This window comes from Anas platyrhynchos, chromosome 6, assembly GCF_047663525.1.
Source record: "Anas platyrhynchos isolate ZD024472 breed Pekin duck chromosome 6, IASCAAS_PekinDuck_T2T, whole genome shotgun sequence".
In the NCBI taxonomy this organism is placed as follows: Eukaryota; Metazoa; Chordata; class Aves; order Anseriformes; family Anatidae; genus Anas; species Anas platyrhynchos.
The window spans coordinates 29,532,035-29,558,508 of NC_092592.1; the positions used below are offsets into that span (position 1 = coordinate 29,532,035).

A 26,474-nucleotide genomic window follows, 5' to 3' on the forward strand; every position below is an offset into this window, starting at 1 on the left:
GCACAGCCCGTCTGCTAGTCCAGTTATTTGGCACTGTCTCTACGTTAGGCATGTTCCACCATACACCATATGCATTAATTACATCTAGAAACTCTGAGCTGGCACTGACAACTGTTACTGCTGCTTTAGCACCATCACCGGGCTATGCTTTCAGTGCAGGGCCAGATGTATGCAACTGCTCTGAATCAGCCACGTAGCTCTTATTAACCTGGAATTCCCAGTGCCTGTACCAGGTCTGCAGCCTTCAAACACAGGCTTTTAGTGATACAGCTGGGCATGAACATTTATCAGATTAATATATATATATATATATATGTATATATATGTATATATATATATATATATTTTAATTCATTTGGCCTGCTTTGTATTCTTTTTGCATACTTTGGGTCTGTCGGTGGGACTAGGCAATGGAAGGTGAACGGGCCAAACTTTGTGAATCTGTCTCTAAATACAAGAAGGCAGTTAGCTGAGTGTCAGAGGATATCAGTTGTGCCCCCACTGCTTTGCAGTTAAACACGTTTTGCTGTTTCTAAAGACATAGATGAAGGACAGTTGCAAAGGTTATGGGATGGACAATCCTATAAGAAGTTTTGCTGGGCTAGTTGCAGCCCCTTGGAACTTCTTTTATCCTTTTGGGTTAGTTCAGCAAGGTTCTTGTTAATTGGTGCAGTCATGGGAACTAAAACCACTGTAATAAGCTCACCTCAGTCATTACAAACTCACTGTTTTCATCCTGAATGGTATGTTCTCACCCTTTGTAGAAAAGTCAACAAGTGCTTGAAGCTAAGAAGCCTGTAAAAGTGCTGCAGTGTAAAAGATATGACCCTTTTATCATTGCAGCCATCATTTTAGTTGTATTTTCATTTTCTTCCTAATTTGCACTTTTCAGAAGAGCAGTTGAAAGGCAGAGATGGCATATTTAGATTACATACATCCAGAGACACAATGCCATGATTGTTCTGTTTCATGAGATCCTTTCTTAGCCTGAGTGAAATAACGCTTAATCCCCTGTAACCTCTGCCAGCTTGTTGGAGGTGAGCCTGTCTCTTCTTGCCACTCCGAGCATCTGGCTATATATCTGCTTTCTCATCCAGGCCCCTCTATTGAAGCATCTTGACTGCCTTATGTCTTCTTCACATTGTTCTCCCAGTCCTGTTCCTTCTCTCAAGTAATGCCAAGGACTAGCAGAGCATGCCATTACTGTGAGGGTCTTCCTGTCCTCCCTCCAGACAGAAGTATTTTACATCTATTGTATGTAGCTACTTTAGGACTCCAGCTAATCATGCTATTTCATGTCCATGGTGTTTTCCTACCTAGCTTATATATGGCTATAATAACTGTTAATTTGGTGATAAACTTATAATTTTCACAGCAGAATAAATTAAACTTAATAGTGCTGGTTTGGACTTCTTTTTTTCCTTGCATGCTACTCCCACAATAAAAAACAGATGTCAGGCTAGGGTATTTTAGGGGGAGAATGGAAATATAATACTCAGGAGGACAGTGGAATGGATAAATTCCACCTAGGTGGCTTTTGAAATCTTTTCTTCTCTGTATGGTATCATCATCGGTTTTCTGATGCATTTATGATCTGTACCCTCCACTTGTCAGAGGGATATCTGCACGATGGGAAAGGGAACAGTGGGTATGGAAGTGTGATGAATTCCTGACTCCAGTGAGCAGTTACAGTTTTAAAGGTCAGAGGTGGATCATGCAATAATGTCCAGTTAGTTGGAGGTGAGATTAAGACTTCCCTTCAGGAGACCTTCTTCTGAGCTGCTGATGACATTTTCAGACAAGGTTTCTACATGGGTATTTCTCATGTGTACATATTCTCCCATTACAGACACCCACTATTTGACCTGTCGGATCCAGGAGTGCTCAGAGACCAAAAGGACTGGGCCATTTTCACGCTCCATTGACATCAGCTCCCTTGTTGTTCAGGATGAATATATCTTCATCCAGGTATGTTGACTCGATGAGAACGTGACAAGAATTCTGCCTGCACAAGGTATTTGTTCTGTGGGAGAGAGAAGGCATATTCTTAGGACAAATGTGTGGGACTGCAAACTGTAAGAGCAGGGAGTCTATATCCACCTACTTTAGATTGGCAATGCAGTCTGAAACAACGTAATTGATCTCTGTTCCTCACTTGTCTCATGTTAATCTGGTATATTTTAAAAGTTTGCTCATCGATAATCATGAGGGTCCACGTGTTTCGCAGAAACTCTAACTTGCTATTGTTGTGTCTACTTGGAAATTGCAAAGAAGCTACTGTGAACTGAAAAGAACAGAGAAGAGCAAAGGAAAGGTGTGAGTGATCATTTTAACAAATGGAAGGTTTATGCTAATTTGACAGTCAAATAATGTTAATGGATTGAACAAAGATTTGTAGTGGGAGGTAAAATAGCAGAGGGATTGGAAAAAAGATGTTACAGGACACCTTCAAGGCAGAAGATGGCTGTAAATTATCCAGCTAGTTGATGAGGGTTTTGTAGGTGAGGAGGAAGTGGCAGAACTTAAACAAGAAACTTAAAGTTTTTGAGATTTTCTGAGAAAACATGGGCAGAATGGTATGAGGCCGTCTCTCCCTATTTCATACCTATGGAGTTGTGAGAAGAATCATAAGGTGTCTAAGAGAAATTCCCAAAGATGTGCCATTAGAGTGAAGACCATAGTCTAGGCTGTGGTAATTCCAGGATGCAGAGAACTCAGGAGACAGAGATTAGACATGATGATGAGGTGTGGAAATGAGATGAGAAGAAACTTTAATCCAGGTGGCAAAGGAAAGACACACACTTCCTTTTTTGACTAAGATAGGGTTAAGGAAAGCTCCTATTTTATGTATTTATTTATTTTAATACATACAAATAATAAGTTCTGCACCATTCATTGTGAAATTATTCTTTAAAATGGAAGTTTAGGTGGGAAGGCTGATAATCTGTGCTGGGATAAGGTGGAAGACTAAATCCATATGACCCAGGAAGACTGCAATATGGAAAATGCATGCACATGAGTAGCGTAGGCAGTCTCCTCCTTATGTGAGCAGGGGAGAGTGCTGCTCTGGAGAAGATTGATTGTTATGGAAGCCACAGCCCCCCCTCGATCCTCCCATGACACCCAGCCTTCCACTACTTCTTCTGGTGTCGGGGAGAGACGTGCTGCTAGAATACAGTGAGAGTGTAGCTGTTGCAGCTTAGTCATGATTTTACTAGAGGCAAAGGCTTTCAAATCAATAAATGCTGTTACTCACCAAGGAGTATTTTTGAAAGACTTTGTTAATCTGGAGGTTTATATCTGGCTGAGGGCATTGTGGAGCATCCAATTCTTTATGGTTAGCTTGAGGTCTCGCAGACATTCCTCATTGCACGTCTCTCACTTGTGTTAAAAGAAGAATGCTCTGTGTAGAAGCTTGAGCTTGCAGTGATGGCATCTGCCTGGTGTGTGCACTCTTCTGACTTATATTAGCAATGACTGGAAACAATTTTTTCAAGTTTAAAAAAAAACAGTTTGTGTACAAATGTGTGTATGTATTTGTAATACTTCAGGTGACTTGGATGCCCTCGGTATTGTTTTATTTCAATGTTATGGGTATTCAGAGTGAAAATTATATACCCCCACTTCTCAAAAATTTTAAATGCACAAACTAAACATTTCTGCTGGTTTGTGCAGGCAGGAGACTCTCCCTTTCACAGGTTGTCTATTGCTTTTCCCTCTTTTTTGCATCCCTCTTGTGGGAATGCAAAAAATGCCTGGAAACAGGGCACAGACCAAGCCCATGTAGTTCTCAAGCAAGAAACAGACACTTCAGATTCACAGCACACCCCTTTCTGAGCTGAAGGTGTGTTAAATCCACCGTGTCCAGCATATGGTCGATGGGCTTTGCAGAGTGTTTGCTTGGTACATATGTAGGAGTGCTGATATGTCCTGGATGTATTAATCTCCGAAGTCATGTGATGTAGCTGCCTATTATGGGATGTGTCGGATTCACTGTGTGCAATATATCATGCATATCATTCCGTCTGGATAATCTTGGGCAGAAATATGGGAGCCAGCTCTTCTGAATTTCAAATATTAGAGATGAATAAATAAATATCAAATTAAATGTTAAGAACCTGGTGAGGCTTAATAGCTGCATAAAAGATAGGTGCATGAGCTCCCATCTGTCTGTGCTGGAACAAATCAGAAGTAGTGTTGTGGAGTAAAGAGGGTAACTCATTTCTTTTAACGTTCATCATGAAAGCATTAGGCTTTTAGTCTAAGCCAGTAGTCTGTGTTTCTCTAGAGTGGACAGATCAGAACCTTCAAGGGCAATTCATTTTATCCTAGACACCCATTGCAGGATGAGAAAGGTCTCTCTCTGTATATTCTTTTGTCTTTAACATTAGAAGGCACATAATTATAGCTTAGAGAAGACCTATAACTTTCCAACAGCTATAGTAAGGGAAGGTGAATCCCAGCTATTGATATAAACATCTCGCATTATCTGTATGCAGCTATTCACCAGTGTATATCCATTCTAATCAAATTGATAAACAGGCCTGTAGTGTCAGATTCCTGGGAAGAATTAACCTGTATATCTGTGCTCTCAAAGCAGATTTGATGTTATGGTGCATAACGTGCAGGAGAAGGGAAAATATGGAAAATGTTACAGTGCCATTATAAATCAACACTTCCTTACGTGGAGTGTTGTTGTGCAGCACTTCTGAAAGGATCTTGCAGAATTACAGGGGAAAAAAGAAAAATAAGAATGATCCTATGCTTGAAAGAAACTTGCCTATGAAGAGAGGTTGAAAAGATTGGGACTAGTAACCAGGCAAAGGAGATAAATAACAGCACAAAATGAAAAATATAAAAGGTAATGAAGAGGGAAGAAGTAGCTACTAAGAGATAACAGGAAGAATTCTTATGAATAGAACAGTAGGTGATCATTCTGAACTTACTGATTGACTTTCTATTTGATTGACCACTAGTTGTTGAAGGATGCCTAGCACAGCTGTAAGATTGGGTAAGTCTGTATAAATTGATATATAAAGAGAAAATCATGCCCTCTGTTTTGTGTATAAGATTTCATTCAATTCACAAGATTGCTCTCGTGTAGCCAGGAGCCAATATCAGCTCCTTCCTTCATAGTTAAAATTTGCATATCTTACAAAGTAGATCACTTATTTGTGAGAAAACCTTGTAATATGATATTAAGCGTGAATTTATTTACTGTACACAAAAAGGAGCTAATCTCATGAAGGTGTATGAAATATTAGCTGCAACTTTGCCATTAAGGTGAATATCAGTTATGTTCAAATATACAGCTGTGTACTAGTGAAGCGAGTAATTTAAAGCAGTACCAAACCTATCCCTATAAGTGCCTTTGAATACTTTCTACTGAATTCATATCACTTCCTAAAGTCAGGTGCAGAGGTAACCTGAAATTGTATATAAGATTTGATATCCTGACAAAGAGCTTACATTATAAGACTCAGGGGTTAGGAACTATCTTTTGTTTTGTATATGTATCTAGGCTATTGATATTTTGGAGAATTTCTATGGTAAAAATAAATCACAGTGTTATTCAGGGGAAAAGATTTTTCAAGCAAGTCAAGTATCAGTATGAGTAATAGAATTGCTCGGGTTGCTGAAAAGAGACTAAAATGCAACACTTTAATGAACGTGGGGATTATTTTGCGGAAAATTGTTTTGAGTGAGAAGCATTGTTTGGAGCAGAAACTTCTTATTTTTCTCTAAGCAAGCAAATAATATCAATGCTACTTAGTTCTTTAAAGTAGCTGTGAAAGAGCAGGAATGATCTATGTAAGTTTCCTTGCCAACAGATGAAAAAGTTCCACTGAAAATGCAAGAAAGCATGAGCAAATGTCATTGCTTATTGCAGAGAGTGAAAAAGTCTGGGCTGAAAAATTCTCAGTACAGTGTTGCTTATTTGTGGTGGTCTAAGAACTAATGGGGATATTAAAAAAAAATGGCATTGGGAATCAGCTTTGCTGTAAAACCCCATTTTTTGCAGAAAGCAACATTCAAGTGGGCAGTCCTGCAGCTGGCAGAGGGAGCTAATTATTGCAAAGTTAAAGTCGTTCCTAATTATGTAATGGTAATGTGGAGGTTATCTCAGGTGCAATAACTCAGTGGTTCTGTTGGGTGCCTGGAGTCCTGTGCTGGACAAATCTGACAACCAGCAGGGACTGAGGGCATTCCCAGCTCAGTGGTGAAGCCCCAGGTAAGGACTGGATTTTCCCACATGTCTGGCAAGGGACAGTAACAACAATTAAACTTTCCAGGTTGTGTGGTATAAAGATTGCTGGCCATACTGCTGTTATAGTGCTAGTGGGCTAAGGATGTGAGTGAGACAAAGTTTACAGGGAGAGGTAGTATTTTTTTATGAGATCAGAACTGATAGAGTTAGAAAAGGCACGGATAAGCTTTTGGGCATACTCATGAGATCCTAACGGACTTGAGGAAGGATTTGTTATGTGAAAAATACCTTCCCTCCCCCAAACGATAGAAGTAAGTCTCATAAAATATTTCTCCTCCCTATTAATCTTGTTGTGTTTTCCTTGTGTAAACTCTTCAGTGTGTGGCTTTCCTCCCAGAGGTCATACCAGTCTAGCTCAACACACAGTTAACACTGTCCCTATTCCTCCCTGAAGTTTCTGTCTCTGTCAATGCTTAGAGACCCCCAGGGTAACTTTGAACCATTTGATTTGAACTGGCTGTACAGAGATGTGTGGATGGGCAATCAATACCTATCATGATTGTTTTTTATGTCTTTATTTTTCTCTGAGATGGTACAGGGAATCCGTACCATCTGCAGCTGAAGTCGATCTGAAATGTAGCTCAGACTTTCAGCAATTTCCATGGCACTGGCAGAGCTCCTGGGCACAGCAGGCTCTTCCGAGTTTTAGAAGAAGCTGATGCCTGGTTTGAGTTTGGGGGTGATGCCTGTTTTCTCCAGAAGACCAAACAGTTGCCTTGTGAGATGGACACTCCTAGGTCTGCCTTTAGGGCTAAAGGCTTGTGGTGTCACCTTGTTGGGACAAGAAACAACACCTGCAAGCCCTGGTTGAAAAGGGCTCTGTTCACTTCAGGTTCTGCTCCGTTTCCACTTTAAGTGGGAAGTTTCTTGCACCATTATCCAGAGAGGTATGCTGAGAGGTTTTATCACTTCCCAAGGCCTTTAAAGAGGGAGAACATGGGGGCCTCTTCTCTTTTCCACTCATATTACAAAATGTAACATAATTTATCAAGGTGTTTACCTGTGAGCTGAAATTCTTAAGAGGGTCTTGTGTTCCTGGTTCTCAGGTACCAAGGCATTGACATATTAATCACTGCTGTTGTCCCTTCCCTGGCTCCTTCTGCTATTTCCCGTCTTGGGACGATTTCTTGGCAGCTTTCTATGTCATTTCATTAGTAGCTCAGCATCCTGGGAACCCCAGGAGCTGCACTGCTCTCTCTTGACTCCTGATTGCTCCGGTGTAGGTTGTCACAGGATATGAGAAGGTCCCGTTCTTAAAAAGCTAAGCTGCTCTGGTGGTTGCCTTTCTTCTAAGGATGACCTAAAAAAGGCAGAAGTGTGAGGTGAGCAGGGAAGAGGGGATCTTGGCTGTCGTTAATAGTCCTCCTGAATGAGATGGGATTGGCAGTGTGGATGCTAAGAAGCAGAGAATGGTGATCATTCACAGCTTGCACATCCAGCAGCGTGGGAGCAGCTGCAGTTATTCTAGACAGCAGGAATTCCATGTGGAAAGGGAAAAGTTTGCCAAATGCTCTTCATCATCTGAAGTAATTTTACACTTAGAGTTTTGCTCACTTCAGAAAAGTGTATGGCAGGGCAGTATTTTAGCCTGCGCACTAGGATGAGTGAGAACAAGCAAATCCAGAATTTTCCTAGATGTTCTTGTATAGAGCAGCTAAATGTAACTCTCACAATACACATCTAAACAATTCCTGTGGCTCATGGGACCAAATACTTCTGCCAAAAGCTGTTGAATCAATTCAGTCTTTTGCTTCAGAAATTCCCCTTAAACACACTGGTATCAGCATTTGCCCATAATTACTGATAGCTTCTTAGGGTACCTATCAATAATACTACCTTTTCTGCATGCTCGGAGTCTCATCAATGTGTGTCCAAAAATCTTAGTTGAAGTGATATGATGAAAAATGGCTTTTGTAAAAAATGCTGCTTCTTATTTTTATTATTTTTTACAGTCTGAATCAAATTCTATTTTTATCGAAGTTGATACCTTTATGATAATGTATTTTTTTCAGGCTCCATAAAAAAGAAAAATATTAATTATTTATAGCTTTAGAACAGGGGTGGGAGCACATTTCATTTCTCTTCAAAGGTTTATGGAGAAAAAGAAGTTCCTAATTAATCTATAAGCTATATCTATATATCTATATCTATGTTTGAGCTTAGCTCAGAGAAATAGTTTATTATTATATTATTGCTTGTAACTGTGGTTATTTAGTCAAACTTAGAAGTGCCAACATTTAGTAGGACATGAGTGTATATTTCAAGTTTATCAAGTTTTTAAGGCTGGGCTAAATAAGTGTGGTTTGCTGAATCAAATACAGCTGTCAGGTGAGTAGACATCAACCAGCAACCACAGTTGAGGTTATACAAGTTTGTATGGATACTGAACTTCAGCTCTCAAGCTGTCAGTTTAATAACTTAAGTAGAAAACTTCCCCAAGAATAAAGAAATGCAATTTATTTATTTATTTATTTTAATGCGAAACCTCCCAGTGAAATGAGATAGGGAAGAAATTAAACTTTGATTTCCCGGTCTAGAGCCTTCTCGTGATTTCTGTAGAAGCTAAATACACTATGTTCAAATATATATTTCTTTCCTCCATTTTTTAACTAGGAGCCAAAGGTCTTAACAGAAATCAATCTGTGCAATTTATTTTTAACTTCACCCTGCTTAGCTCCAATTGATTTTTATCTTTGCAATCGATGGTAGAGAGAACGGCTTGGCGGGACAATGGAGCACTCTCCAACTTGTAGGGTTTGGTCTTTGAGTCTTTTATTGAAGAAATCATTAAAAGCTTATTATGAAACTAATAGGATGAAGACGTTTAAATGATGAACAAGATTACACCTGTTTTACTGGTGAATAATGCCTGCTACAGCTGATCTTCTCTTGCCCCTATTTAAAATGGCTCTTGCCCCTGTTCAGAATGCTGGACAGCTCTCCAGAAGGGGAAATTAATCCATACAGATGAAAGAAAGTGCAACCCAGGTGCTAGTTAAAAGTCTTCTTAAAGCAAGACAGGCAGTAAGTAGTTGGCTACTTTCCTATTCACTGCTGGGTGTTTTTTGTCCATTTCTAGCAGTATTTCATCTTTGCTGTGCCAAATGTTATCAGAGTATGAACATGAAGCTAAACATCTGTTGATAAAAATTGATTATCATTTTTCTTTTATTTATTTATTTACATTTATCTTGTTTCTGGGGCTTTTTGTGCTGTACTTTTTTTTTTTTTTTTTAATCATTCTCTCCCCTTCCCACATCTTGTATGATTTATCAACAGTGTCTGCAGCTGGAGATGTAAAGGATTACTTTGGCAGACTCATATGTTTCCTCTGAAATCCCTCATGAGATTTAATGTGTATAATTATCCACCTCTCTTAAGTTGGTTTCTGTATGGGTAGTGTGAATTTGCAGCTCTAACATGGCTTATATTTTGGTGTAACTGCACATTTTCTGCAGGAGATGCTTTTAAAACAAATCTAGTATTTTCTCTCAAGATTACTCCATCCTATTGCTTTGCCATCATAGCTCTGATGGAAGTGAACAGGGACAGTAAAATAAATGCAGCTTTGTCTTAGCGAATTTTCAGTGATGGGTCTGACACTCTAAAATGTGGCATGCTTTCAAAGCCTATTGAATTTAGCAGGCAGCTTGAGGGTGCTTAGCCCATGGAAGCGCTAATGCATGTCTCTGCAGCATAGAGTCCTATCTCCTCATGTTCAGGTCATTGTCATTGTGTATTGCCTTAATGAATGTGCAAAAGGGGTGACTTTAACAAAAGCCACAGGGAGATAATTCAGCCTAGATGGTGTGGTTTATGTTAGGGCATTGGAGAACCTCAGTACACAGAAATATCTGAAAGGTGATTGTCCTGGCCATGCTGAGAAATCAAGAAAGAAGAACATTACATTAGGGTAATGCACATGGATTCTTCCTCTGACCAGCTCACTGTATCTCCTGAATCTCTTGTGACTGACAACAGGCTTAAGCTTGGGAGAGGAGACACGACTTTTCAGTCCTCATGCTGGCAAACCTGTATGAGGCTCAGACAGCAGCCAGCTCTGAAAAACAGCAAATTCACTTGCTAAGGAGCAATCTTGTCTGCCTAATGTCATAATTGCTCCATGCTTAAATCCACAAATTGATTTAGGGAATGCTATGCCCTCGAGAAGAAGAAAGAGTAACTAAGGTTAAAACAGTGAGGAAGGATGCCACGGCACTCTGTGGAGGTGTAAAACACAAATCAAGGGTGTCATTACATTACTGATGTAGTGTTTCTCAAGTTTTCACTCCTACCAACTCATTTCATGTTACTGGGAAGGAGGGAACTTGACAAGCAAAGGAAGCCTATCTCTTCAAAAAGTAGGGAGTTTATTGGAAATAACATCCAAAGACATACTGTCAATAAGGAAATTTTACATTTGGTTCTGTAAACTGACTGAGTTGCCATTTACAATGCTTGAAGTGGGAGGTAAATTACAGGAATTACAAAGTCTAAACATGTCTAATGATTGTGGGTTGAGCTGTGCTATTACCAATTCTCTTTTCCTTTGAACGTTATCAACAATGTGAAAAGTAGATGTCCTGTTCCAGTAACTGTGCAAGGCAAGTGGTTGTTATCCTTGTAAACCACCCAGGCTGAGAATCAATGTAGGAAAGTCCTCTGTTCTCTTTCAGCCATTAGCTTAGAAATCATGTGCTAACTGCACGCTGTCATTGTGTTTCCACCAAGGCTGATGAGAGGCTGCATCAACACGAGTACCTTTAGCCTTTCTGTGGGGTCTTTGAGCAGCAGGAGGCAGCTGAAGTCTTGCTTAGCCAAGAGTCATTTTGGAGATTTAGTAGTTCTGTGTTGGTTACAGCAATACACGATTTACATCAGGAATTATGGATGCCAACATCAGTTAGCCAGGAAGATGAGATTGAAGCCTGATACACTGTGATCTGCAGTTTCTGCCATCATTATGGGTGTCTGTACGTTCTGGGACATCGTAACTCCTTATAACTCCTCCTGTTTGCCTTTTGATCTCATTTGAATGATAGATTTGTGGTTTTTGTTTTTGTTTTTGTTTTCTTTCTGGTTAAACAAAACCCAATCCTGCTCTTAAAGAATCATGTGTTTCTAGGCATGTCTCAGAAATGATGGAGATGAATGGATTCCTTTATATATTCTTTACAATTTCCACAGCCTTATGAAAATACTTCTGTTGTCTTCTATGTTTGATGTAATCTGTCCTTTTGTAGGTCAGCATGGGTGATGAACTAGCATATTGAAACTCTCAGGGCTTTTAAAGGGAAACTTCTCATGTTTCTTTACGTGTTGATTGATGTGAGACCAGATTTTCATCTTGTAAAAAAAAAAAAATAATAATGCAAGTATTAAAGAAGAGTAGTGGATTATGAGTGGAGGCAGGAAGAAAACATAGGTTAGGAAAGACAAATGTGTTTAATGGCAAACACATTCGTCCAAATGAATCATTTCCATGGGCCAGAAGCCCAGTTAAACACATAAAATAGAAATCCAGAAAAACAGATTAACAAGCCAGTCATTAGTAAAGGAGGAGGAAAAAAGACAAACCCAGCTAATTCTGTACTGAACATGACAGATGAGCTCACAGCAAATAATTGGGTGACAGTCATCAAATGTGAACTAAAAGGAGGCATTAGCAGGGAAAACAGTATCATAATCTCTGGGATTTACAATGTTGGAGAGTTTGCTCATAGGAAAAAGAAAAGTTCATCAAAATAAATTAAGTTGGGCCTTCCAAAATTCATTCTGTACCACAGTGCTTGCCAAAACTTTATAGAAGGCTTGATCATTATTTTTAGAACAGTTATAACCACGGATGTGTAAATCATGCAAGATGAGGTCCTGGCTGAGATAAGCTTCACACAACTCTTGCCAACAGAATTTGTGGGTGGCTTCAAACTAACTGGCTCAGAAAGACCACAGGACACAAAGACTTTTGCTTCTAAACCTTTGCCAAGGTGATCTAGTGCCAGGTAGAGGACTGAAAGGGAGTTCATCTAATGCACAGTGAACTTGACTCATGTTATAATTTCACCCTTCTGTCATAAGAAGAAGAAAAAAACAGTTAAGTTTTGCAGTGGCATAATTTTTTTAACTATGTAAAATCTTTTGTGTGTGACAGACTTAGAATAGAACTTGGCATGGGGGGAATTGGTCACCTGTTGATATTTCTTCTGCCATATTTTCATATGAGTAGCTTGAAGATTGTGGACTGTTTCCTGTGTTAATTAATCATCACAGCATCCCTATGAAGTATGTAAATTTTCTTATTATTTTAAAGAAAAGTAAATACCCATGTCTCAGTCCATCAGAAGAGGTGCCGAGGGACCTAGCCAAGTAGTCACCGGACACAGTAATTAAATCTGTACTCTGCTACAAATAATGACCTGACGTTGAAATCATGAATGGTGTAAAATGAGTGTACACGTATGTGGCAGAGTTATACCAGTTGAGAATTTGGCTCTTCCAATGGAGGTCAGAAATACCACCAAGAAAATAAGGAATATTTAAATATCACTTGTGTTGTTCATGTAGCATGACCTAGAAGTGAGGGATACTTTGGGCATTGTTTTTACAGTTGATCGATACAATTACTGAAAAAATGATTTTTTGCTTTTGAGTTGGTCTGACTGTATCAACTGCTTAGTCTGTCCTCTGCTGTGAAAACTTGATTTTGATAGTGGTAGTATTAGATGGGAAAGATATCCTTCCGAAATAACACTCACAGCCCTTTCACCATCCTTGCACCTGAAGAGCAGGGCCCAGAAATGCTACTGGGCCAGTGTACAGAGAGCTTTGCCTCGAGTGAGTCAAGTGAGTCTTGTTTCTCTGTCTCTGCCACTGGCTTGTTTTGAGACTGTAAGCAAATTACGCGTGGTTTTTGTGTCTGTTTCCCCTCGACTTAGCTATACGTTGTCTGTACAGTTTCAGCTCACTACGATTTGGGCTAGTTTTCTGCCTTCTTATGTGGTGTATAATGTTTTTTTTTTTTTAATTTATTTTATTTAGTGAGCACTAAATACTACTATAATATCATTACAAGTAAAAATGCCAAACAAGCAGAAAGTCTTAGTGTAGAAGCCTGTTCTATTTCTAACCCTTCCTTTCTTCCCAGTTCTTCAAGCTGTCAATAGAAAAGCCTTATCTTGAGTTGATTAGATATCAAATTTCATGACCGCTAATGTCATGTCCTTCAAATGACAGCTTCTCTAGGGAAGAATGCTACCATCTAGAGGTGGTATCATTACTGAGAATATAATTGATGTTATAGCAATATTACTTGTAAGCTTGTTCTGAAATATCGCTGTCAGATAAAAGGGAGTATATCTAGGAGAGAATCTAGGACCTTTCTGTTAGCTTTATTGGAAACTTAAGCCAACAAATCCATATAATAGAGAAATGCTGTATGTATTGTTCTATCTCCAAACCTGCAAGCTTGCCAAAACAGCAGAATATAGGAAATTCAACTTTGTAAGCCTCATTGTAGCCAAGCCTGAAATGGTGCCAGAAAGAACACCCACAGCAAGACTAAGACTAGTGACAGGTTCGAAATCCCATATACTGCAAATTATCAGGTGTAGATCTAATCGATGTGTGGCATTTATATGCAGTCTTTACAGCTCATTTGCTCCATAAAAGCACAGATTTGGATGTGTAGCAGTTATCCCCACACCCTCATTCAGAGATGTTATGATTTCAAGGAAACTAGCTTAATAGTGACAAAGAGCACCTAAGAGCTTAGCTCCAGCTTTCCAAGAGAAAGCTCATTGTATTTACTGTTTGCATTAAATAATGCTAGTGTGCTCCTCTCATGTTAGTCACTGCAAAAGGTTGTTGGAAGACAATTGTGGCTCCAAGATGTAAACAAGCAAAGCTGTGAAGCAGCAGAGAAAAGGAGGTTATCTCCTTCTTATGGAAGAGAAACGGAAGCACAGAGACTTTAAATTACTTGTCCAAGGTAGTTGTGTTGGAATGGTGTGGTGAAAACCAGATCTTCTTCTTTATTCCACTTTGTACTCACTTCTTCCCTTTTTATGAGATACCTGATGTTAAAATCATGCTGGAATTGAAGCATTAGAGACAGAGTGGAGAGTACAATAGCACAGCTTAAGTAAATAATGCTCCAGCCCTCCTAAGTCTGGGATTTCTTTGATGGAGTTACACAGAGGCTTTTTTTTTCTGCAGGTCACAGAAAAGATATCTGGAAAAAAAAAGTTATCAAACCCTCTTAAAAATGTCAGCATAGGATGTCTCAAAAGGGACATCACTCACTTTCTTTGATATTTCCACAGGTGACAACTGGTGGAAGAGCAAATTACTATGTGTCATACAGACGGGAGCCTTTTGCGCAGATTAAATTGCCCAAATACTCTCTTCCTAAGGTGAGTGCACCATTTATGAACACCGGTATATAGTATCTTGAATAATACAGCCTGCCCAGTGGTAAAGCACCTCAGTGGAGTTCCTCTGTGGGGAGCTACATTTGTTGTGCTACCTGAATGATCTTTCTTAAATATGAGGTTGGGATCTGTATCTCTCACTGCTTTTGATCAGTGAGCAGAGAAAGACCAGGCTCCTTTTTCCTCTGTAAAGAACAAATGGGAATGAACAAGTACCTCAGAAAACATAGAACCAACCAAATAAAAATGATACTTCACTGAGATCCTTGCCTGAGCCTGTGTTACTGGCTGCAGATTGTTCCTCACATCCTTGATGGGTCTGCTATGTAAAACTTTTGCCCAGTCTTGTTCTGTTCTCTACTGAATATTTCTCTGATAAGCCTTGCCATGACAGCAGAGGTTCTGGAGAATGCTTACAATGCTGAGCGCTCCTGCAGTCTCCATACAGTGAGAGAAGCATGGGATATGTCATCTCCACTGTCTCCATCTTATGGCTGGACATTGTCAACAAGCCATGGAGGTGGAGATAGCTCCCTAGAAGTCGTACCTTGGTGATGCTTTGGACAAACAGAACCACTGCATGATGCTGCTTAAGTATTAGGCTAAAATTCCCTAGTGCAGTCATTGTTTAGGATTGTACAGAACAGAAGGGACCAACCTTTACAGTGCCTTGGCTGGATACAGGTTCCTGGGTAGCCTGATGAGCAGCTCAGACTGCTCCTGCTCTTTGTAGCCACAGAATGGGTACTGAGGCTGCTGTTGTATGGGACTGATAATCAGCAGTAGTGGCCTTCCCCTTTACTTCTTTCCACAAGTGAGAATTTTTGTGGGATAATTTTAAAATTGTTGGGCAGATTTGCATGGTTGGCTGCATATAGCTTTCTGATCGCCTGTGGCGTATCTACAGTCTAGCAGATATGGGATGCTTGCCTTAAGTTGTAGCTGCAAACTTTAAATAGTTGTGAGAAATCTGTCTTGAATTCCTGGCGTTGCACCTCAGTTTCTTCATATTTGGGTTGATGACAGTTCACAGTGCATTGACACTTGAGTAGCACAGATACAGTTTTGGTTTTGTTTGTTGTCCTTCTGTGGTGTGGGATTCACAATGTCAGTGCACAGACTTTTGAGAAACACTGCTGTCATTTTTCAGGAAAAAAGCAGTACTTTTTGTACTGCTTATGAAGCACTGAAAGCTGCCCATCATTCAAGTGATGGAGACAAGTGGATAGAGAGAAGGGGTGCCCTATGATTGTCCTCCTTGATTGACTGATGATGTTGTAGGTTGCTGGCTTGCTATGTTTTGTTAGTGGCCCTGGTTTGGAGCTGGTGCATAGTATAAAATCAGGATTGCTTTTGTCATAAAAACAAACAAACAAAAATCTACTTTGCTTTAAAGTTTCTTGGCAAAGTCTTTTAGCCATATAAAGGCTTGTTTATGTTGTCCTTAGTTAACAGAACATTTTTGCTGTACAGTAATAACTATCCTGTCAGCTGTACATTAATGAATTCTGCTGGAGTTGTACATATGTGAGGCTGGCAATAGAGTAATGCAATATTTTCACTGCAACTGGTTAAAACAGATTGAAGTCATTGGGTGATTTGCTTTATTGTCACACTGTTGGACTAGGTTGGGTATGTGCTTAATCTTCAAAGAATTAGAGCTGTTGGGCAGGAACCAAACATTCTGGTTTAGTCTCCTTTCATTGATAGAAATGGCAAATCTCCCACAGGCTGCACTTAGTGGGGAAAAAAGATTGGCTCTCAAACATTTTTACTCCACATTCCATAGGCTATGTTAAGTCTCCTATCTACTCTACCCCTATTTTCTGCCTAGATAACTCACACGGAAAGTTACATGTAGGTTACCTCCTAGGCAGGATAGGAATGTTAAGGTGATTTTCTCCCAGACACTCCTAGACAGAGAGACCCAAATGAGTCTCTCTGTCCTTTGGGAGACTTCCAGAAGTAAGGTTTCTTGATGCAGAAATAGTGCAAGAAATTGGTGAAGGCTCCTTGGTATCTTGGGAAAACTTTGAATGGGTAAAAAGATAAATAAAGACCCACATAACTGCAGTGCTTTTGCTTATAGTTGATCCAAAGTTTGTTCAACAAGGGTGGCAAGGATGAAGTGCTTCAATACACATCACTACCCTAGAAATCATTTCCAGGTCATGAACCTGCTTTAAGCAAATACTGAGGAAATGCACTGTCAAATCTCTCTGATATGAAAATTAAATGGAGAAAAACCCTTGCTCAACCTTCATGTCTTTGTCACCAACAGGATTCCGGCAAAGGTTGGTGGGTGGATTATTTGATAGCCTGTATTGAACAAACTGTTAATAGAAAAGTGCCTTATTAAAAACCACTACTATCATTAGCTCAAACTATTCTTTATGCCTCAGCTTTAAAAATACGTGAACTCACTTCTTGTTTCTTGAAACGGGTCATTTACCTGTCGGAAGCACAGCCTCTTAGTTCAGCATGTGAATGGAAATTGTCTCTCGTTTAGCCTGGTGCTACACCAGAGCTAGTGACTATGAGAAGACTCCAGGCTTCAAGGCTGTGAATCTTCCATGAGTGATAAAACTCGCTTTCAAATTTATAAATAAAAAATGAAGCTGGATGAAATTCCTTGAAGCTACCAAAAATGAAGAAAGCAAAAATGCTTTGCCCAGCTGGTGGCCATTAAAAGATAGAAATGCAGAAAAGTCACAATGGTGGTAATTTATTGGCTCGCTCTAACAGAAAATTGTTTAACATACCTATAATTCATGCTCCATCTCCATTCTTTCATAAGTCATGGTAATTACTACATGTCCCAAAGGGCGAAGAAATATAGAGATCCTAGTAATAGGCCTTTTGTCTTCTTTTAACAGGACATGCATATTATCAGCACAGTTGAGAATCAGGTGTTTGCAGCTGTTCAAGAGTGGAACCAGAACGACACATACAACCTGTATATCTCAGACACCCGAGGGGTTTACTTCACCCTGGCCTTGGAAAATGTGAAAAGCAGTAGAGGACTGGAAGGGAATATCATCATAGACCTTTATGAGGTATGTAGTAAAGGTCACCCTACAAGAACAGCCACTGCTTGCTAGTTCAGGCAAGTGTAAATCTCTTACCTGGACTGCAAGATCTCCATTTGTTTTGGGATTGGCCGAGAGGCATTTACTGGATTTGATGCTAAGCAGACTCATGTAGGGATAGATATAGAGCATTCTGCTACTGGTGTGATACCTGGTTGTTTTCAAGTCAATGACTAGTTATGATATGTGACATTTCCAAAAGGGAAAACAGTTATCTCTCTTGTTCTAATGTAGATGTGTGTAAAGAAGGTCTAGAAATAGGGGGTTTCCTCTTGGACATCTAGAGATACCTACTCATAGACAGGGAATATGAATTCCACCTTTGTAAGCGTTGAACAGTTCATAAATTGTAAGCAAAAATTCATAGGTGTCATTTGCCCAGAAATGACAAATGCAAATGGAAAGCTTCTACCCTTTGTCATCTTCTGTTCTTCTGCTTCTGCTAGCCTTTTCAGCCTTGACCAAGAACAGTAGTAGTTGTTCCAGTTCCTGGTTTCTTCAAAGCATTCTGGCTTTGGTGGGTTGATATCTTGTTGCCTGGAAGGTGAAGTGCTGAGGCTCAGGGCTCAGCACTTTGCCAGGAAGAAACAGCAATATTACGTACTTGATAATACTAATAGTGGCTGCAGACTGACATGGGGAAGTTGTACTATAACACAAATAAATATGTTTCCAGTTTCATATAGAAGTCAGAGTTATACATTTATTTCAGCCTGAATAATGACAATTTAACAACATCATCAATTTGTTTATAAAAATCCAGGTGGTTTAAGGCAGTGAGAGAAAACTCACAAATAACACATGGATCAATATGAAGAACAGGCTTTACATTTTACTTCCATTTCCTTAAATATATTTACCTGCCTCTGAAAAAAATAATTAAATCTGTATTATGATGAACCAGCTGAAGTAAACATGCTTTATTTCCAATTCCTGGGCAAAGTCTGTGCTCTGCAGCTGTGTATCAACCTTTGCTGTTAAATGCCAATAGAGATTTTCATGGGATCATTCAAAGGGTAGTGTCACTCAGGGAACTTTAGAACCAGAAGGATTTTCATCCTGGCTGTTGCCTGGAAGTTCCAGATCTGCCGCAAGTTCCTTCCTCCTGTCTCACTTTGACAGCTGTGCAACAGAGACCAGATTAAACATGAAATCTGCTTGGGGACATTTTGGCAGGACCATATTCTGTTGGAATTGGTTCTGCTGACAAAAATCAAAACATTTGGAACAACTGGGTTGATTTTGACAGAATTTGGGAATGGAGGAGCGTGAAGAAATCAAGTTTGCAAAACATCGATGTTTCAGCGTATTCAGGATTTCTATCTTTTGCGTAAAAGAAGAAAAAGACCAAAACAAAAAGATTCCATGCTGCTTCTGGCGTAACCTGCTGTTTCCTGTGTTACAGAAATCTGGGAAGGGAGTGGGGCAGACCACATCCCTGGGCTTATAAAGCTAAATGTGCATGCTGTCCCTGCAAGGCCATGACGGGCCTGTCTGCAACCGCTCAGGAAAATCTAGAATTGGGCTGTTTGCTAGGGATTTGCTCTGTGAACATCCTTGTCTTTCCCTTAGAGAGACAGGGACTGCACAAGGCCTTGCAGTTGTGCAGGCAGCATCATGGTGTATTTGTAACGCCATTCACAGTCTTCTAAGGCGGGACTGAGATGACTGTTGTTTTTGCTGAGAGCTTCCACTGCTGAGAGTGCTCAGACGGGCCTTTCCTTTGGCTTGTTTTTCCGATGTATTTTTTTCATCTCTCTCCATTTTTCCTAGGTAGCAGGGATCAAAGGCATATTCCTGGCTAACAAAAAGATAGATGACCAAATCAAGACTTTCATTACCTACAACAAGGGCAGAGACTGGCGTTTGTTGCAGGCACCGGCCACCAATCTAAGAGGGGATCCTGTAGTTTGCCAGCTGGTGAGTGGCAGACCTTTCTAAAGCACAATCGACTCCTTTAGTGTCTTACATTACTCTCCGGGTTGACAGAACTTCACATAAGGGTGGGTAGGAAGGATTCTTGCCAGAGATTTGCAAAATCAGGTGCTTCAAAATGGAGCACAGTTTATGGATAAGAATGTTAGGTTGGGCTTGCAACATAATTCAACAACATTCAGTGAACAGGCATTTTACAGTAGTCTGTAGCCCGTGTTTCAAAAGAGCGGTGTTCCCCTGAACTTTTACTGGTTACTTTTTCCCCGATTTTTTTCTCCAGACTTGCTAGGTGTTAAGCAAGTTGAGTAGATTTCCTTTAAAATCTACGAAGCTATGCAAAAAGAAAATTCTTACCATCTTGCTTGACCTTTTTTATTGAACTTACATCAGAATATGAAAGTTACTAAGGGGAAGTGCTCTAGATCATATTGTTGGTAAAAACAAATGCAGATACGATCTCTTGTAATGCAGCATTTCTGTTTCTCCTGCTCTCAGCTATTTTTATATTGCTTATTCAGAAACTGAATATATGGTTCTATTTGCAACAGTGTTAAAAGGAGAGGGGTCGTTTTCAGAAGGATCAGAGCATCTGTCTGCAATCACCAAGGACTCCTCTGTTACTTGACTTACTGTGTATTGAAACTTCTGCCTTTTATTTATTTCCTGTCAACAGCCCTTTTGCTCATTGCACTTACACCTGCAACTCTCAGAGAATCCATATACTTCAGGAAGCATTTCTAGCAAGGAGACAGCCCCTGGACTGCTGGTGGCAACAGGTAAGAACCTAAGTGCTTCGCAGCACTCACCCATACTTCACCTGTAGCCTGAGTGTGTGTGAAATGTTTTCTGTTAGTGTAAAAGTCTTCAGTTCTGTTTCACAAAGTGCTAAGCTAATTAACTCTCATGTGCTATGGACTGGGAGAAGGCATGTGGTCTCTTCAAAAAACAATGTCTGCCAGGTGTTTGTTGCTATGCAATAACCCATCTGCAGGTTTGAGCCCAAATGTGCGTGGGATCATTACCAACATGCATTATTAACTCCTCTCTCTTGACGTCATTGCAACCACTGATACAGGTCTACAAATTTGCTGGAGTTATCATGAATGAGAATAAGTCTGTATTCATGGCTATGCTCCCAGGCAGTATCGGTATGTTCCACCTTTTGAGCAACAGAGTTTTAACAAGCCTGTTGGGTGAAGCCTGGACTTCATGAATGACTATCTTGTGCATGGTACCTGCTTTCTACACTGTGTTGCTCCAAGACTGGCAGCACTTCATCATGACTGCATGGGTCATCAGTGCTGTGGGACATTCTGCAAAATGGTGTTTTGGCAGGTTGCAATGTTTTCATGACAAGCTGCTACAATACTGGCACAGTGGCAGTGGATGACCCACTGTAATTAATTTGACAACCGTCACAGATGCTTTTGTCCTCCATTGCCTGCACACAGCATGCAACCTAATCAGGATGGATAGAGCTACCACCCGTAGTCTGAGCTCCCACAGCTCTATGGGAGCTTCTGGGACAACAAAGTGCTTTCTGAATGGCCGGTGCTATTGAAAGCTGATCTCTGAAGCAGAGGGTGCCTTTTCACAGAGAGGCTCCTACATACGTTCAAATACGTTCAAGTAGCTTAACCATTCTTTCCAAGGCTCATTTTAACTCTAGTTCTCTCTGGCAGTTTAATTCTTAATTCTTTAATTCAAGTGGCTTGCAATTGTGTCATGTTAGCACACTGCCTTTATAAATTTGCACCGTTTCTCCCAGCCATTTCCATTCTCATGCTCTTCTGTACTTCCATGTGTCTGCCTGACTAAGGCAGAACCTGAAACACAGGTTCCCCTTATGACATTTATAGCTCAACAAGGGAAACACTGTGTGATTTCCAGTTCACTGATCCAGGCCAAACAGGGCGAGATAATTTGGTTTAAACCTCCAGATCTTCTTATGCTTAGCCAAGTGGAGTCATCACTCCTGGCAGGTCACACTTGCTAGACGGATGTGTAGGAGCAAGCCCTAGCCATGATGCTGTGATTTCAGAGACTTTTTTCTTTAACCTTTTAGGAAGCAGAGGCAGCAGGACAGTGAGATTCTAGGCATTGATCTAAATTGTTAGTAAATGAGGTTCTTTTCAAGCTGCCAGTGCATGGGATGAATGCTTTCCCAGTCTAACAATTAACCTTTAAGAGGCAGAATATCATTTCTGCGTTATTGCTTTGTACAATAAAAAGCTTAACCTGTTGGGAATATACACATCTGTTTCCACTAACCAGTTTCACAACAACAGGAGTGTCTCACCATGTTGGCAAATGTGTTCCAGGGTAAGCATTACAACTTATTCTCACAGGCATGGGCCACTCAAAACCTCTGCTGAGCGATCTTGCTCTTTGATTTAAAGTGGTGCATTTCTAGCAACAAAGTGAAGCTCAGACTTAATAGGAGGGCAGAGGTTAGATTCTTGCTAATGGAAGAACTATATTTTAATATCAAAATCCTCTTCACTTGCTTGGGAGTTAGTATATTTGGTGTTGGTTTGAATCCTTATACCTGAATGAATCTTAGGTGGAAAGAACGAAGAAAATCTTGGAACAGCTTTACACAGAAAAACAGGTGGGATTTCTTCGTACCTTCCTCTAAAACAGTTTTGTTATTCTTGCTGGTGTGAGGGAAGGAAGATTAGCTAGGTGGACAATGTGGTGTTTCTATATCCTGAACACTGATGGAGAAGTCTTTATTGAGCCGTCGTGCATCCCTGAGCCAGATGTTTTATTTTTGGAAAAAAAGTTGTCACAACAATGTGCCTAGTTCTATTCCATAATGCTGACAGGAGTGTGTCAACTTCCATCTGGGTTTTAATTTCTCATTTTCCAGCATTAAATGTCAGAAATTCAATTAACATTTTCATTGGGGTGTTTTTATTATGTTCTTGTTGATGCTACAGATGTGTAAGAGTGTCACCTCTTCCTTTGATTTTTTTTTGAAGAAAAAATATTAGTTCTCCCTCCTTCCGTGGAAATTACACCCGTTTTAAAAATAATCTTACTCAGAAGGTGTAAAAGTGGCTCACTGTGTAAAAAATGGACTTGGAATAAAGGAATCACAGGCTCAGCAGCAATATAGTGGTTGTGGGCCATTATCACTGGGAGATCCTATGATGGAGTATGTCAGTGCTACCTCTGCCTGCTTCTTATGGGACAGACTTTCATACCACCAGAATCCCACCTAGCACTGATTGAAGGTATGTTGACAGACCAGCAGGAAAAACAGGTAGCTTTTTCCTAAGCCATTAGGTGCTTTGGGAAGCAGGGAAGTCAGAGTTAATTAGCTTAGGACAGACCTATACTGTTCAGTGAACCTGGTGCTTGTAGGCATTTTAGCTTTGGAAACAGAAGCAAGATGCTGACCTCAGGGTTACATGGGGAGTAAGCTAACAAGGTCTGCTCAAAACATTTGCAAGTTTTTCAGGTACAGGAGGTCACTCTTGATACTATTGCTGTATGCTCAGATTGGTTCTAGAGAGCTGGGGATTTAGTACAAACTCATGATTACATGATTAAGATGTATCACTGCTCTGTCTGCTGTCTCAGATGAGGGACCTTTGCAAGCTGTTTCAAGCTCTGAGGTGGTGTCTCCAAATGGTGTTTTGCTGTGCTGTTTGTATATAGAGTTCAAGTTGATGTATGAACTTTGCACTGCTTTGATGTGTGGCATATCTATTTTCTAACACATGGTGAAGGCAGAGTAGTTCATTCAAAAGGGCTATAAGTTGAGGCTCACAATTTGTTAGGTCAATGAGAATAATCAATATTGTCTCGAATTATGCTCAATATGGTCTCTACCTCTCTGCTAAGTCATTCGACCCAACTTAATTGTCTGCACTGCTTCTGTCCCCAGATGAGTTTCAGATCTAAACAAGATTCCTTTGAAGAGAGCTAATATTTCATTACATCACAGTCCTTGTTAATTCCAAAATTAGTAGACTCAGGAAGAAGCTTTGCTTGTTAGACTGCAGGTTCTGAGATCTGCAAAGTTTTTGAACATTTTGACAGAATCTCAAATAGGCTTTCTAGTCTAATCATGAGCTTCATTGGTGCCTGGGTTTCACCTTTAAACTGGGTTGTGCAAGTAACTTGCCTTTGGATATTCTCCTTTACATGACAAGTAGAGACAGAAGTAATTACTCATGACAAAGACTGGCAGATCACAGAGATCCAACTTGCCAGCCAGAGCATGATGACTGAAAGTTCAGAGAAAGACATGTGCACAATGGAGTATCTAGTGGCGAGGGACAGTGGCCATTATTCTGCTGCAGTTTTGATGATTTGTGTGAGCCAAACGGATATATGGTTTCCCATGCAGTTTTTCAAATGTGTAGATCTAGAATAAGCCTGCCTTTAGTGGGTTACGATTATGAGCAATGCAGTTTGTTGGGAAAGTAAGCTGGTAATTCTGTTTCTCATCAGTGTCAATTTTCAAATTGATACTGGTTTCATGTTTGCACAACTCTTGTAAATGAATCTGGACACCTAACTGTGGTGTTGTTTTTAGGTAAGTATAGAATTAAGAACAGCAAAAAAGAACTGGTCAGACCAAGTACTTTTCCTGGAAAAATTTCCGTGTTCACACAAGAACTTCTGCCCCTTACTTTTGTTTCAGGTAATATTGGCTCTGAGCTTTCCTACACTGATATTGGCATGTTCATCTCTTCTGATGGTGGAAATTCCTGGAGACAGGTATGTTTTGCAGAGAGCAGGAAAGCACGCAACATTTTACTCCTATTCCTTCTCTTAGCCTTCCTTTTCCAGTGGAGTAGAGCATTCATGCGGTGCTTGTTTTGCTTGCAGATCTTCGAGGAGGAATACAATGTGTGGTTTCTGGACTGGGGAGGGGCATTAGTGGCCCTGAAACAAACGTCAGTGCCCATCAGGCACTTGTGGTAAGGAAACTCGTTACTTTGAGAAGCTTTCCTGAAGAGGGTAAGCTGACAGCAGTGCTAATACCTTGTGTCACCTGGTAAACATTTTCTAGTGTCTACAAGATGAGCAAATGAGATCATTCTTTTCTGCATTTTACATTTTCTTTGTTTCTGGTAATTAACACAGTGATTATTGCACTGTCATAAAAATATAATGGCTATATACATAGTTACATTTATATACATAGTTACATTTATGAAGTATTTTTTGCACTAGTAATGTACTACAATTCTTCGGGTGGGGTTTCTTTCTGCTAGCAGATACATATATACTGAGTAAGAAGCAGTCTGTGCTTCAGGTATTTCTGAGAAGAGGTGTCCCTTGCTTCTGCTTTTTGTTTGTAGTAGTATTAATCTGGTAAGACAGATAAATGGAGGGAGAGAAGAGGGCAATAAATGCTGGTAAGGATGGTGGAGTTATGTTGCTAAATGTTACTGTCTACTAAAGGATTCTAGGTTTATTTTATCACAACTGATTTTATTACAGTCATACTGTATGAATAGCCATACTGAGTCAGGGCCAGGGGTCGGTATAGGCTGCAGCCCTCCTGTCAACAGCCTCCTGTAATTTGGACATACAGGAAAGTAGTAACAGAGCAGACCCATAATGATGCTCCAGCTACTTCCTGCTTAGGATCTTTCTGCCTGGAGTTAGTGTGTTTTTGCGTGACTTAGAAACATTTGCCTGTGCTAGGTAACTTGGTAGTCATGAACATACCTGAAGTTCCCACAGGAAAGAGGACCATGCCCATATCTTTAAACCAAGCCAAGTATGGTCCAAAGCAGGAGAGGTGTGTGTTAGCCAAGGGTAGGAGTCACCAGCAGTAGGTGCATCAGACTGTGGCAAGTTGAGCTTTGGAAGAGTGAAAGGTGAGCCAGTTTTTGAAAGAGCTGTAAGTCAAGTATTAACCATTTGTGGCTATATTCTTTAACCCAGGTGTAACTGTTTTAATTGTGTCTTTCCTTGTGGAGGCTCTTTGGACGTAACAATACGCTATATCCAAGTGCATGTACTTAGATTTCAGGAAAGATTTGGTCACAGGTTGACTTTCCATAAGAGCTGAGAACCCAGTTCACCTTTGTCTGCTTTGGAAAGGTTTCTTTCAGATATTCTCCCTTTCCACCAAGTCTCATGAAATAGCATGTGCAGTACTATGAGCGACCCACCCACTCCATTAAACGAGGAGTGATTTAGAGCTGTTATCAATAAGCTCCAACAGGTTTCTTCCAAAATTGTACCCTTAGGGGCTTTGGAATTTGCTTCATATTGTCTCAGTAGGCACCTGTTTTATGGGCAGGAGTGGAATAGATTAAAGGGTACGTGTATATCTATTAGTTCTCAGGCAGAGACATTGTACAATAAGTTTCATCCTGGAGAAAAGAGGGGTGGATAATTGAAAAGCTGAGAGAACTTTAGCTAACCTAATGAAGCATGCTGTTCCCCAGAAATTGAAATGCTGTTTAGATAGATAAGCATGCAAGCAGAACAGCATACAAATGCACAGGTGTACAGGAAGATACATACATTTAAATAAATAGATTTGGGGCAGATAAGCTTTCTGTATGCTGTTCTTCCAGCTTTCTGTCTTTGGTCCATAGTCAGCTTCCTTTTCTGGTAGATGTGCATTGTGAATCGGGTGAAGGTTTCCCTAGGCACTACTACTAGAGGCAGATATTTAGGAAATGGTGCATTCAGACCTTGGCTTTTCCCATTAGAGAGCTCAGATTATTGTAACCCATTGTTTGTAATACATATTGCACTGGCTTGCTAGTCCTT

At 40.2% G+C, this 26,474-nt stretch overlaps 1 protein-coding gene across 4 annotated transcripts in view; it reads left to right on the top strand.

Annotated features, from left to right (window-relative positions):
- Nucleotides 1–26,474, top strand: part of SORCS3 (sortilin related VPS10 domain containing receptor 3) — a 281,108-nt gene that overhangs the window by 196,750 nt on the left and 57,884 nt on the right. For all 4 annotated transcript variants that reach the window (XM_027460385.3, XM_027460387.3, XM_038181612.2 and 1 more), the window contains 7 exons: nucleotides 1,850–1,968; nucleotides 14,590–14,679; nucleotides 17,574–17,753; nucleotides 19,560–19,706; nucleotides 20,395–20,497; nucleotides 24,379–24,455; nucleotides 24,567–24,658. In XM_027460385.3, coding sequence (XP_027316186.1) covers nucleotides 1,850–1,968; nucleotides 14,590–14,679; nucleotides 17,574–17,753; nucleotides 19,560–19,706; nucleotides 20,395–20,497; nucleotides 24,379–24,455; nucleotides 24,567–24,658 — 808 coding nt within the window. The remainder of the gene's footprint in view (nucleotides 1–1,849; nucleotides 1,969–14,589; nucleotides 14,680–17,573; nucleotides 17,754–19,559; nucleotides 19,707–20,394; nucleotides 20,498–24,378; nucleotides 24,456–24,566; nucleotides 24,659–26,474) is intronic.